The sequence below is a fragment of the Chlorocebus sabaeus genome, chromosome 15 (genome assembly GCF_047675955.1).
Source record: "Chlorocebus sabaeus isolate Y175 chromosome 15, mChlSab1.0.hap1, whole genome shotgun sequence".
Lineage (NCBI taxonomy): Eukaryota > Metazoa > Chordata > Mammalia > Primates > Cercopithecidae > Chlorocebus > Chlorocebus sabaeus.
The window spans coordinates 89,651,756-89,665,546 of NC_132918.1; the positions used below are offsets into that span (position 1 = coordinate 89,651,756).

General features: G+C 48.6%; 1 protein-coding gene across 8 annotated transcripts in view; it reads left to right on the forward strand.

Moving 5' to 3' along the window:
• The window catches only part of FAM43A (family with sequence similarity 43 member A), a 197,045-nt gene that overhangs the window by 8,911 nt on the left and 174,343 nt on the right, over positions 1-13,791 (forward strand). Inside the window, exon 3 of one of the 8 annotated variants that reach the window (XM_008009574.3) lies at positions 4,380-7,531. The exons of the other annotated variants lie outside the window; for them this stretch is intronic. Coding sequence (XP_008007765.2) covers positions 5,335-6,597 — 1,263 coding nt within the window. The 5' untranslated portion in view covers positions 4,380-5,334 and the 3' untranslated portion in view covers positions 6,598-7,531. Of the gene's footprint in view, positions 1-4,379; positions 7,532-13,791 lie in introns of those variants that run through there. 8 annotated transcript variants of the gene reach the window in all.

Below are 13,791 nucleotides of genomic sequence, written 5' to 3' on the forward strand. Positions count from 1 at the left end.
GCGGGGGAAGCACCCGGTCAGTTCTGCTGAGCTCTGGGGGAGCAGGTGGCTTTGGGAAACTAGTGAGGATTTAGGGCACGTGTTGAAGAGAGTGGGAGAGGGAAGAGAGTCGGGACAAGGGAAAAGAAGGCTGGATGGGAGGTGTACTGCTGCTGAAACAAACTGCCACGAACGTAGTGGCCTCAATCAACACAAATTCGCAGCGCTTCAGGTTAGAAGCCCACCACGGGCCTCACTGCGCTAAAACCAAGGTGTCTGGTAGCCACCTTAAAGAAGCAAAAAAAAAATAGGGTTTTTTTTTTTTTGAGACAGAGTCTCACTCTGTCGCTCAGGTGTGAGTGCAGTGGCACAATCTTGGCTCACTGCAACCTCTGTCTCCCGGGTTCAAGCGATTCTCCTGCCTCAGCCTCCTGAATAGCTGGGATTATAGGCATGCACCACTATGCCTAGCTAATGTTTGTATTTTTAGTAGAGACGGGGTTTCACCATGTTGACCAGGCTAGAGAAATAGGTAAAATTAATCTTAATAATTTATTTAACTCAACATGGCCAAATACTATCATTCGATATTTAATTAATATAATATTATCAAGATTTTTTGCATTCTTTTTGTTTTACTAAGTCCTGAAAATCCAGTGTGTAGTTCATACTTGTAGTGCATCTAAATGTGGGCCAGCTATGGTTCAAGTGTCAGCAGCAACCCATGGCTGGTGACTGCGTACTGGGCCACACAGGCTGCCATGCTCTCCCCCATCTCTTTGCAGGTTCATCTCATTCCTGTCTCTGCCCAGAGCCATCTTCCACTCCTAGCACTGCCCCCTTTTCTCCAGAGACTTTTCACTATCTGCTATTTCATTAGATTTTTGTTTACTGTCTGCCTGCCCGCCTCCACCAGAGGCTATAAATCCCATGCAGGCAAAGACCTCTCTATCTGTCCTCTTTAGTGCTATATCCCCAGCAACTATGTGACATTCACGGGAGACTCTCCACAAGTGTTTACTAGATGACATTGAAGATTCCAGATTCGTCCTGTGTTATCTCTGAAGTCAATGTCCACTGAGTGGGATGTTGGAGGAGGGGGCGAGAGGAAGGAGCATTATGTAAGATATAAGGTGGGAGGAAGCTGGCCCAAATCCTCTGTGAGATGAAAGGCTGACTCCTGGATGTCAAGTTTAGGGCTGGGACTCCTGATGGCAGCGTTTCCTTCCAGCTGTGACCCGGTTGTGTGTAGTTTCATCCACTAGCTTATCCGGTTTGATGAGAAACCATCCACCAAGCAGCATGTCTGCCTGCTACCAGTAGATGGCGCAGTGTCATTAAAAAAGTACGCTTTGCAGTTTCTCACCTGTTTCCCAGCTCCAGTTTGCTGAGGGTCTGTTCTGGAGTTGCTCCGTCTCAGATCTGTGATGTAGACTCCTACGTGGCGGGGCCAGCTCTCCCAGCTGAAGAAACGCAGCCTTATTTGTGATGTGTGTTTCAGGTGGGGTGGCCAGCTTCTTCATACGGTGAGGCGGGCCCTAGAGGCTGGCACAGGTCCAGGCCACAAGGGGACAGCGGGTTCTCCTCCAGGGCATGACTCACACCGGGGTGTTCACATTGGCCTAGAACCTTTCTGTTCTCCCAAGGTTGAAAACAAGCTTATTAGGAAGGCGGTCAAGGCGTGACATAGCCTCGTCAACAGGAGCAGCTCTGTGGGCCTGGGCCGCTGGGACTGGCACTCTGGCTGCTGCTGAAGAGCCTGCCCACCAGTGGACTCCTTTTCCCTGCCTCGGTGGGCCACTGGTATCCATGCCACTGCATGAAGTGCAAAGTGGTGCCTCTCACTGAGTCTGAGACCAGCCTTAGCTCCTGCTACTGCTCCCTCTTCCTCTTCCCCAAACCCTCTTGAGCCTTGGAACTTTGAGCCATTTGGAAATGATCACTGCTTGAACGTGATGTCTGCTTTTGTGGATCAAGATTATGGACCAACTAAAGGTCACTTAACACAGCCTCATTTGATATGTTTTTACCAGAATTTCTTGTTCTTTAGAGTGTGTACTATCTCCTTCATTGCCACTACAAGGCAGTCCAGAAATTTAAGGAATTAATATTGGCTTAAATGGCTTATTATAGTACTAACTACCTCATTCCAACAGCGTGTCTGGTATCCCTCCATTAACCCATCAGTGCAGCTGAGGAGTAAGGCATTATAGCTCTGGTTGAAGGACCCTGTGGGGCCAGTTAGCCATGAAAAGGCCATTCCTTCCCTTGGAGTCTAAGAGAGCCAAAAAACACAATCAGGAAGCTTTCTTCTTTCATTGTTACAAGCTCCATCCTAATTACTACATGTGTATGCTCCTTCTTTTCTTTTCTCTTCTTTTCTCTTTTTCTTTTCTTTTCTTTCTCACTCTGTCGTCCAGGCTGGAGTGCGGTGGCGCAATCTCAGCTTATTGCAACCTCCGCCTCCCAGGTTCAAGGGATACTCCTGCCTCAACCTCCCAAGTAGCTGGAATTACAGGCATGCACTAACATGCCCGGCTAATTTTTGTATTTTTAGTAGAGATAGCGTTTTGCCATGTTGGCCAGGCTGCTCTTGAACTCCTGACCTCAAGTGATCCACCCACCTCGGCCTCCCAAAATGCTGGGATTACAGGCATGAGCCACCGTGCCTGGCCTTATGCATGCATTTTCATGCTTCTGTACTTTTGCTACCCTCTATACCCAGAAAGTCCTTCAGTCTTTTCCTGTTTGGATAAATTCTGTTCATCTTTCAAAGGTCACCACCTCCATGAAGCTTTTTCTGATCTTCCTAGTCACAATGAATGCTTTCTTCCTCCAGCTTCTCATAGTCCTTTGAGTCTTTCTCATAGCGTTCAACCCACTCTGTCTTCTTGTCCACATGCATATCTTGCTCATTAATTCTAGTTATTGAGTGCCTATTTGTACCACACTGGGGATACAGGGTACTTGCAGAGAACCCAAAGTCCAGTGGAAGCCCAGAGTTGGGTAGAGTTTACAACCTTCATTGGACTAGGAGGCAGGAATCCCGTCTGCTCCTAGCTCAGGGCCTGGCACCAAAAGGTAGTCAGAAAAGTAACTTAAATGGAAACTCAGCACCAGTGACTCTTGAGAAAACTCAGAGTTCAAAGGAAGGTCAAAAGTTGGCAAAGGTAGAGGATGGGCAGGGATCAGTTTTATTTTGTTGGAATATCCCAAGGGAATTTCCAGGAGTGGTTGCTGTGACTCTGGCATGAAGACGTGGCGTGGAAGCCAGAGACCTCAAAGATCCCCGGTGGACTGGGATGGTGGGAAGGGATCGCTGGCCTCCTCCAGGACCAGGCTGGGAGTTTCGACGCAGGATCATTCGGACATTTATCCCACTCCAGCTATAAGTCTTTTTGCTTTGACCATACTATAGAGGCGAGCGGGCTGTTTCAAGGGCCCAGAAATGAGTTACTGGCTAAGGGTCAAGCCAGTCAGAGAACAGCTACACTGTCCAGTTGGCACATGATAAAAGCAATACTGATGCAATTATCACTCCCATTGGAGGGTGGCCAGGCATTATTTGTCACTCAAATAAAAAATAGCATTTGAATTTTTACTAGGAATTCTCATCCAAAATATGTCCATGATATAATGACACCACACGACCGGCTTGCCAAAGTAAACTAAGTCCTAACTACACACGAGCATTACTTAGAAATTGTGTGTATCTCAGAAAATTGCTCTACCCTGAGGCCCGACAGCAGGAGCGGGTCTTGCTGGGGTTCGGATGGGGAAGCGCCTTATTCATTGATGATATTCTACAGTAGTCACCCCAGTCATGTTACCACTCACCTCACTGTACACTGTCTGCTGCTTACCTGTGAATACGAGCTCAAGATAGTGGGAGATAAGCCTTGGTGTTTTCTGTGCCTCTTTTTTCTTTAATGGAACACAATTCTGAAAATAATATTAAACAGCACCCAGTCATTCTCAGAAAGCCGCCACACAAGGAAGAAACCACTATTTTCCCAAACTTTTTGCACAGGAAATTATAATCTGTAGTCTCATCTTCTGCCACCTCCCTCAGAAGTTTCGATCTAGACATACATGTATTCAGCGAGTTGCAATTCAGCCTGGGGGTGGAGTGTCAGGATTCAAGTCTTTTTGCTGCGGGGTAACCCCAGGTCCCAGTGATTTCCGTAGACAAAAGAGGTTCTGGTAAATTTGGGATGTAATTTCCGGATTGGACCGGTCTCCCCGCTCCCTTGACCAATGGCTGTCACCCGGTCCCTTTAAGAGACCAGGAATCCGTCCGGCGTCTGAGCCCCAAACAGATCCTCTTCTCTGCTCCTCCCCTGTCCCCGCGCGGCGAATGGTTCGCGCCGGCCTATATTTACCCGAGATCTTCCTCCCAGACGGCAAGGATGTGAGGCAGGCGAGCCGGCCACCACCGCTCGCAGCACCGGAGAGGGCGCGCTGCAAAGGCGGGCAGCAGACCGTGGAGAGCCCGGGAGCGGAGCTGGACACCGCCTCGAGGGAAGAAATGAGGTAGCGGCGGTCCCCGGACCCGGCCATGCGCGCCCCCTGCCCTCGGAGCCCAGCGCTGTCTCGGCCAAACCAGCCCGGACAGTGAGCGGGCCGAGCGCGAGTCCCCGGCGGAGCGAAGATGCAGTGAGCCCCTGCGGGACTGCTGCGCGGGGCCAGCCGCGGCTAGCCGGACCCGGCATCCGACAGCACTTTGGGCGAGCTGCTGACTCTGAGACCAGCCCAGCCGAGGGGCTCTCCGTCTCCAGCACCCCTCGGAGGTGGGGAGCACCGGCCCCTGGGCACAGTCACTGTAGAGTTTCCGCGGGTTTTGGCCCCAGTCCTGGGGGTTGTGTGTGTTAGGGGATCCTCTTCACGTTCGCCGAGGAGTTCCCGCATTATTCTCACACCATCCTGGGTGCTGTTGCCGGGGCTCTCTTTATTTATTTGCACGCGCGCTTCTAGCTTTTTTCCTGACATTTTCCACTCCACGCTCGTTCTCTCTCCCTCGCATTTTGTTGCTTGCCTGAGACTCTTTGCCCTCGCCCTTGCCCAGGCTGGGGTAATTCTGTGTGCGCGCGTGTCCCTTTCTCCCCCCCCCCCCAACCTTTTTTGCACACTCGAAGCTGAATATTTTCTTTTTTAGAAAATTTACCCCAACCCCCTGCGGGGTTCCTAAGCACTCTGTCTCCTCCCCTCCCCCCAACTCCCTACCACTGGGCCGCTGCCAGTAGTTTTATTCTTCGATCTTGCCCGGGCCGAGCCCGGCCGGGGCCGGTGGCTCAGCGGGCCTCGCACCCGGCGCTCCCCCGCCGCCGCCCAGCTGCGCCGGGGCGCCCTCCGGAGATGCTACCGTGGAAGAAGCACAAGTTCGAGCTGCTGGCCGAGGCGCCGCCGCGGCAGGCGTCCAAGCCCAAGGGCTACGCTGTGAGCCTGCACTACTCGGCGCTCAGCTCTTTTGCGCGGGCGTGCCCCGAAGGCGCGCTTAGCCGGGTGGGCAGCATGTTCCGCTCCAAGCGCAAGAAGCTGCACATCACCAGCGAGGACCCAACTTACACCGTGCTCTACCTGGGTAATGCCACAACCATCCAGGCGCGCGGCGACGGCTGCACCGACCTTGCTGTGGGCAAGATCTGGAGCAAGAGCGAGGCGGGCCGTCAGGGCACCAAGATGAAGCTGACAGTGAGTGCGCAGGGTATCCGCATGGTGCACGCCGAGGAGCGCGCGCTGCGCCGCCCGGGCCACCTCTACCTGCTACACCGCGTCACCTACTGTGTGGCGGACGCGCGGCTGCCCAAGGTCTTCGCCTGGGTGTACCGGCACGAGCTGAAGCACAAGGCCGTGATGCTGCGCTGCCACGCCGTGCTGGTGTCCAAGCCCGAAAAGGCGCAGGCTATGGCCCTGCTGCTCTACCAGACGTCGGCCAACGCGCTGGCGGAATTTAAACGCCTCAAGCGGCGGGACGACGCGCGTCACCAGCAGCAGGAGCTGGTGGGTGCACACACCATCCCGCTAGTACCGCTCCGCAAGCTGCTCCTGCACGGACCCTGCTGCTATAAACCGCCAGTGGAGCGCAGTCGCAGTGCGCCCAAGCTCGGCTCCATCACCGAGGACCTACTCGGCGAACAACAGGAGCAGGAGCTGCAGGAGGAAGAAGAGGAAGAGGAGCACCCCGAGGGCTGCCCGGAGGAAGAGGAGAACCATGTGGCAGAGGGAGATCCAGCAGAGGAGGCCGAGGCTCAGCGGGCGGTGGTGGTCGCCATGCACTTTGAGTGCGGGGACTTGTTGGACACTCTGGAGAATGGCCGTGGGGAGGCGCTAGGGGGCGGCGGGGGCTCCCTGGGCCCGGGGGCCGGGCCGCCACCTCTGCTGCTGGGCAGCGCCTCCGACATGAAGGCTGAGCTGTCGCAACTTATTAGCGACCTGGGCGAGCTCAGCTTCGGCAACGACGTGCGCACCCTGCAGGCCGACTTGCGGGTGACGCGCCTGCTGTCGGGCGACAGCACAGGCAGCGAGAGCTCCATCGAGGGCGGGGGCCCTGACGCCACCGCCGGGGACTCGTCCGGCCAGGCCGACGGCGCCAGTGCAGACGAGCCCCACTCGGGCTGAGCTTCTGCGCGCGTCGCCGGCGCTCCAACGTGGCTACCCATCAGTGGTCCCGACAACCTCCCTGTCCCTTGCCCGCCCCAGGAAAGGGAAAATGGGGCATTCGGGGCCCTTCCTACACTTGGAGCCCAGGCCCAGCGTTCCCCGTGACCGCTTCCCCCTACCTCCCCGCCCCCGCTCCCGCCCCAGCACTTCTGGCTCTATTGCGCTTGGGGATGCGGGGAGATGTGAGGGGAAAGCCCCGCTAGGAGGGAGAGAGAGGCAGCCCTCTGGGGTACGGGTGAAGGAAGGCTGGCTGAAGTTGCTGGTCTCAGGCCGTAGGTGCCTGGCCAGTTTCCTGTTTGTGGGGCACTGGGGCTGAGGAGGAGGGGTTCACTTCCTCCTCCTACCCCCAGGGAGAGGCCCTGCGCTGTCACTGACATCTCATTAAAAAAAAAAAAAGAATTTGCTCTCAAGGTGTTTGAGGCTTTATGCAACCCTTTAGCCCTCGGTTCTTTTTGGTGTAAGAACTCCGGCTGTTTACCTCAGACTCAGACCCCTGAAATTTTGCCAAATTCCTCACATAACTGTTTGGGGGGGGGGAGATGAAGGAGAGTTGCATTTTGTTTACAGTTAAAGACATCTAATATCTTAAAAAGGAGTTTTCCTTTAGAAACACACACACGCCCTTCCTCTTGCTGAAACGATCTCACTCCATGATACTGTGTAAAATATTTTTGCACTGTTGTGAAGTATTTTTGACTTTTTTCTGTACATAACTGTGTTCTCAGAGCTGAATGTTTATATCTTTTGCTGTGCAAAAGAAACACGTAAAATGTTGTTCAGTTGTATATACAGAAATGTGTATAAAACATTTTGTTATTTTTTAAAAGTAGCACTGTTCTGGTTCTGTTTTGCACGCCACTGGGGAGAGAATAAAGAGGAAAATTTAACAGAACAGGTGAGCGTCTGGAACTGCTGCGTTGGGGTGGGAGAGGCTGTGTCCAACCCTGGGATGATGTCATAGGACAGTCTTTGGCCTTTCTTGTGCTTGGAGAGAATTAGGAAAGGAAGGTCCACTTTATGCGCCATCTGGGGCCTTCCTGGACCTCCACAACTCCAGGTGCTGGGTCTGGGACCAGCCTTTTCATGTATTATCCTGTATTTGTCACTAATTGAGTTGTGGGAGTGTGGTCTTTTTCTGGTCTTTTGGAGAGGCCAGAGTGAGCTCCATATCACACTCTCAGACCTGTGAGGTTATTTTTGGAGGAGTGACTTCCAGGTCTGCCGAGATTTTACCACCTCCTTCTGTGGGCCATGCAAGTAATCAAGCGTAAGGAGACTACCTTATCTTTTCCATTACAAACAGTTCAGGGAGCTTTAAAGATGAACTAGAAACCCAAAGAGGAGTTCTCTGAGGAGTGAGGCCATCTCTGTTTTTCCTGGGAGGAAAACCAAGTAGAGAGAAAAGTTGACAAGTCCCGATCCTGGTGTGAGTGAGTCACGGTGCAGGTGGGCGGGTGGCTGCGCAGGCTGCAGAGCCCATTTCCTTCCCTTCTACAACCCAGCGTGACCCAGTGGGGGGATAGCGCGAAGGTCGAGGTGGAGAGGAGCTGTTAGAGCGCGGTCTGGGTGTGCATGTTTCAGCGCTTTCATGCTTTCTGTGTGTTTGTTTCTGTTGTAAACTCCAAACAGATGTCTCTAGTTTGGCTACACCCGATCAGCTGGAAGTTGTAATAAGATGCTGCCAAAACTGTGCCTTCTGCAAATTATATTTTCCTTTTGCCCCTTCGGGCCTCTCTTCCTGTGTTGCAGAAATGGATCTCACTCCTGGCCTTCCCTGGTGTCCTGAGGCCACTTTGCTTTGTTTTCATCATAAATATGTTCCAAGCAGCTAGACCTAGAAATCCTAAGGAGTCTGGAATTCACTGAACCACAGAGGAAAGGGGGGGGTGAAAGATTTTCTTCCTAATTAACCGAATGGTTCAGGCATAGAACTGTCTTTAAGAAAGAAAAGCAAAGGGGGCGAGTTATTTAAAAAAAAGATATATATGTATCTTTTTTTATATATAGAATATTTCTTCTATATATATAGAATATATATAAATATTTCTTTTTTTGTGTATATATATATATATGAAAGATTTTCTTCCTAATTAATGGGAATGGTTCAGGCATAGAACTATCTTTAAGAAAGAAAAGCAAAAGGGGCAAGCTATATATCTTTTTTTTTTTCTTTTTGAGACGGAGTTTCGCTCTTGTCACCCAGGCTGGAGTGCGGTGGCACGATCTCAGCTCACTGCAACCTCTACCTCCTGGGTTCAAGCAATTCTCCTGCCTCAGCCTCCCAAGTAGCTGGGATTAGAGGCATGCGCCACCACGCCTGGCTAATCTTGTATTTTTAGTAGAGACTGAGTTTCCCCATGTTGGTCAGGCTGGTCTTGAACTCCCGACCTCAGATGATCTGCCCACCTCAGCCTCCCAAAGTGCTGGGATTACAGGCGTCAGCCACTGCACCCGGCTGAGTGGAAAACATTGCAAACATTACAAAAAAAAAATTCAGTCTCTTCTTAAGGGCATTAGACAAGGTCCAGGCCTTTGAATCTATTGTATTTTGGCCTGGTTGTGAGCCCCGATCCCTCTCCCTGATAACTCAGATACACATCATTGAATGACATTAAAAACCCCAGCTAGAGAGAGGTCAGGAAAGTCCAGTCTCAGCCCACCCACCCATCCCAGCCCTTCCACACCAGTGCGCTCACCTGATAAGCAGAGGGCTGTGTGGGCCATCACTAGCCTGTGTGACTCTATTTCACTTTTGAAATTATTCCCATGCATAGCCAAGTTCCTCTGCTGTTTGAAACCAATGAAGAGGTGAGACAGAGTGAAGATAATACGGCTAATACTTGGGAGGCAGGCAGGGTCTGTGCGTCTTCATGGCAGGGTCTGTGTGTCCTGTGAGAATATCAGTGTTGGCTTTCATCTGTGACTGATAGGCATGTGGTGATTGGTCCAAAAGTTCAGGCAAATGGCATTGAAACCAACACCATCAATAAATATAAAGCAGCCATCTCTTTAAAGTCTGACATTTCCTCTTACGTGATTTATAAATAGGAAGGGGGGCTTGAAGGCTGAGGAGGAGGAAGAAGAAAATAAGCAGGCTGGAAAGAGCCAGCTCCCTTCCTCCTCCGTCTGTGCCCTCCCCATCTCTCCTTCCTCCCCTCTGCTTTTTGGCATCGATCCCCACTGCACCCCGGAGCTCTGACTGATGTAATTCTAGAAGAGATGCAAAGGTGACACGTGATTCACCTCTTCTTGCTTCTCAGTCTTCCAGGGATGATATCACTAGAGTAAGAAGACATGTTTTGAATGAAAATAAAAGAAAGACCCTAAAACTACTTTGCTCCTGGAGCTCAGAGGGAAAAGAATGGAGCAACAAAAGCAAAGCTAAGTCATTAGATAAAATACACCTTCCAGAAAACACTTGAAGTCTGGTTTACTCATCAAATTTAGCTTTTCCTTCTTGCAAAGTGAGGCTCTTGTTTCTTCATGACTTAACCTGATGGTACTTTAAATGCAGTGAGACACTTTCCACATTCTTTCCCAGCCTAGGTCATGCTCCATGTTCAACAATGCAGTGTTGACTGCATGAGAAACAGAGTGGCTTCCGGCAGCGTGCAGTCACCCAGGGGAGGCAGTGTGAGTCGGGGAGGAGGCATTCATCCACTTCTCACAGCACAAACATCCCAGGTTCACTTCTACCATTTGTTGCATATGTGAGCAGGAAGGTGGGAGGAATAAAATGGCATAAAATAAACAGTAGTGTTTCATACCCTCCCAACTATTACAGCTTCAGAGAACCCCCTCCACACACACGTGTGTGTGCACGTACATGGTTTCCCTAAAGAAACACCTCTCGCTGCCCCACAGTCAGCAGAACAGATTCTAAACAAATTTAAAAGGCTCTGTTATACTAAGAAAGCACAATGCCCTCCCAGGGGACAGAACTGTTTTTGAGGGTTCTGCCTGTGAATAGAGAGACCACTGGTTGGTAGAATCTACCCCTGGCACCACATTGGAGATTTAAAAATCTCACTGGAGTTGCCAAGGATTATGAGAAACATGCAAATTCTATTAGGAGCAAGTCGCTGTCTTTTCTAACAGGATTTAGTAATTTAATAAGCAGACTCTTTCCTCTGTGTGGTATGATCAGTAGTCCAGCATCTGCTGCCGAGTGATGTATGACCGAGCTAGAAATGTGCAGGGACTGCTGGGGTAGGAGCTGTGGCTGACACATGGGAAACTACTCAGGGCTCCAGGCAGCCAGGAGGGTGCTCGGCCCAGGGTGCTCTGCACTCTCTGCTCCAGGCTTGTTGCACATGGCCACTGTCTTAGTCCATTTAGTATTGCTATAAAGGAATACCCGAGGCTGGGTTATTTATTTATTTATTTATTTATTTATTTATTTATTTTTTATTTTTTATTTATTTATTTTTTAAACCATTATTAGTCAAACATTATTATTATTTTTATTATACTTTAAGTTCTAGGGTACATGTGTACAACGTGCAGGTTTGTTACATATGCCATGTTGGTGTGCTACACCCATTAACTCGTCATTTACATTAAGTATATTTCCTAATGCTATCCCTCCTCCCTCCCCCCAATAGGACCGGGTGTGTGATGTTCCCCTTCCTGTGTCCAAGTGATCTCATTGTTCAGTTCCCACCTATGAGTGAGAACATGTGGTTTTTGGTTTTCTGTTCTTGTGATAGTTTGCTGAGAATGATGGTTTCCAGCTGCCTCCATGTCCCTACAAAGGACACAAACTCATCCTTTTTTATGGCTGCATAGTATTCCACGGTGTATATGTGCCACTTTTTCTTAATCTAGTCCGTCACTGATGGACATTTGGGTTGATTCCAAGTCTTTGCTATTGTGAATAGTGCCGCAATAAACATATGTGTGCATGTGTCTTTATAGCAGCATGATTTATAATCCTTTGGTTATATACCCAGTAATGGGATGGCTGGGTCAAATGGTATTTCAGTTTTAGATCCTTGAGGAATTGGCACACTGTTTTCCACAATGGTTGAACTAGTTTACAGTCCCACCAACAGTGTAAAAGTGTTCCTATTTCTCCACATCCTCTCCAGCACCTGTTGTTTCCTGACTTTTTAATGATTGCCATTCTAACTGGTGTGAGATGGTATCTCATTGTGGTTTTGATTTGCATTTCTCTGATGGTGAGTGATGATGAGCATTTTTTCATGTGTCTGTTGACTGTATGAATGTCTTCTTTCGAGAAGTGTTTGTTCATATCCTTTGCCCACTTTTTGATGGGGTTGTTTGTTTTTTTCTTGTAAATTTGTTTGACTTCTTTGTAGGTTCTGGATATTAGCCTTTTGTCAGATCAGTAGATTGCAAAAATTTTCTCCCATTCTGTAGGTTGCCTGTTCACTCTGATGGTAGTTTCTTTTACTGTGCAGAAGCTCTTTAGTTTAATTAGATCCCATTTGTCAATTTTGACTTTTGTTGCCGTTGCTTTTGGTGTTTTAGACATGAAGTCCTTGCCCATGCCTATGTCCTGAAGGGTATTGCCTAGGTTTTCTTCTAGGGTTTTTATGGTTTTAGGTCTAACATTTAAGTCTCTAATCCATCTTGAATTAATTTTCGTATAAGGAGTAAGGAAAGGATCCAGCTTCAGCTTTCTACTTATGGCTACCCAATTTTCCCAGCACCATTTATTAAATAGGGAATCCTTTCCCCATTTCTTGTTTTTCTCAGGTTTGTCAAAGATCAGATGGCTGTAGATGTGTAGTATTATTTCTGAGGACTTTGTTCTGTTCCATTGGTCTATATCTCTGTTTTGGTACCAGTACCATGCTGTTTTGGTTACTGTAGCTTTGTAGTATAGTTTGAAGTCAGGTAGCATGATGCCTCCAGCTTTGTTCTTTTTGCTTAGGATTGTCTTGGCAATACAGGGTCTTTTTTTGGTTCCATGTGAACTTTAGAGCAGTTTTTTTTTTCCCAATTCTGTGAAGAAAGTCATTGGTAGCTTAATGGGGATGGCATTGAATCTATAAATTACCTTGGGCAGTATGGCCATTTTCACGATATTGATTCTTCCTATCCATGAGCATGTTATGTCCTTCCATTTGTTTGTGTTCTCTTTTATTTCACTGAGCAGTGGTTTGTAGTTCTCCTTGAAGAGGTCCTTTACATCCCTTGTAAGTTGGATTCCTAGGTATTTTATTCTCTTTGAAGCAATTGTGAATGGGAGTTCCTTCATGATTTGGTTCTCTGTCTGTTACTGGTGTATAAGAATGCTTGTGATTTTTGCACATTGATTTTGTATCCTGAGAGTCTGCTGAAGTTGCTTATCAGCTTAAGGAGATTTTGGGCTGAGACGATGGGGTTTTCTAAATTTACAATCATGTCATCTGCAAACAGGGACAATTTTACTTCTTCTTTTCCTAACTGAATACCCTTTATTTCTTTCTCTTACCTGATTGCCCTAGCCAGAACTTCCAACACTATGTTGAATAGGAGTGGTGAGAGAGGGCATCCCTGTCTTGGGTCAGTTTTCAAAGGGAATGCTTCCAGTTTTTGCCCATTTAGTATGATATTGGCTGTGGGTTTGTCATAAATAGGTCTTATTATTTTGAGATATGTTCCATCAATACCGAATCTATTGAGAGTTTTTAGCACGAAGGGCTGTTGAATTTTGTCAAAGGACTTTTCTGCATCTATTGAGATAATCATGTGGTTTTTGTCTTTGGTTCTGTTTATATGCTGGATTACATTTATTGATTCGCGTATGCTGAACCAGCCTTGCATCCCAGGAATGAAGCCCACTTGATCATGGTGGATAAGCTTTTTGATGTGCTGCTGGATTCGGTTTGCCAGTATTTTATTGAGGATTTTTGCATTGATGTTCATCAGGTACATTAGTCTAAAATTCTCTTTTTTTGTTGTGTCTCTGCCAGGCTTTGGTATCAGGATGATGTTGGCCTCATAAAATGAGTTAGGGAGGATTCCCTCTTTTTCTGTTGATTGGAATAGTTTCAGAAGGAATGGTACCAGCTCCTCCTTGTACCTCTGGTAGAATTCGGCTGTGAATCTGTCTGGTCCTGGACTTTTTTTGATTGGTAGGCTATTAAGTATTGCCTCAATTTCAGAGCCTGCTATTGGTCTGTTCAGGGATTCAACTTCTTC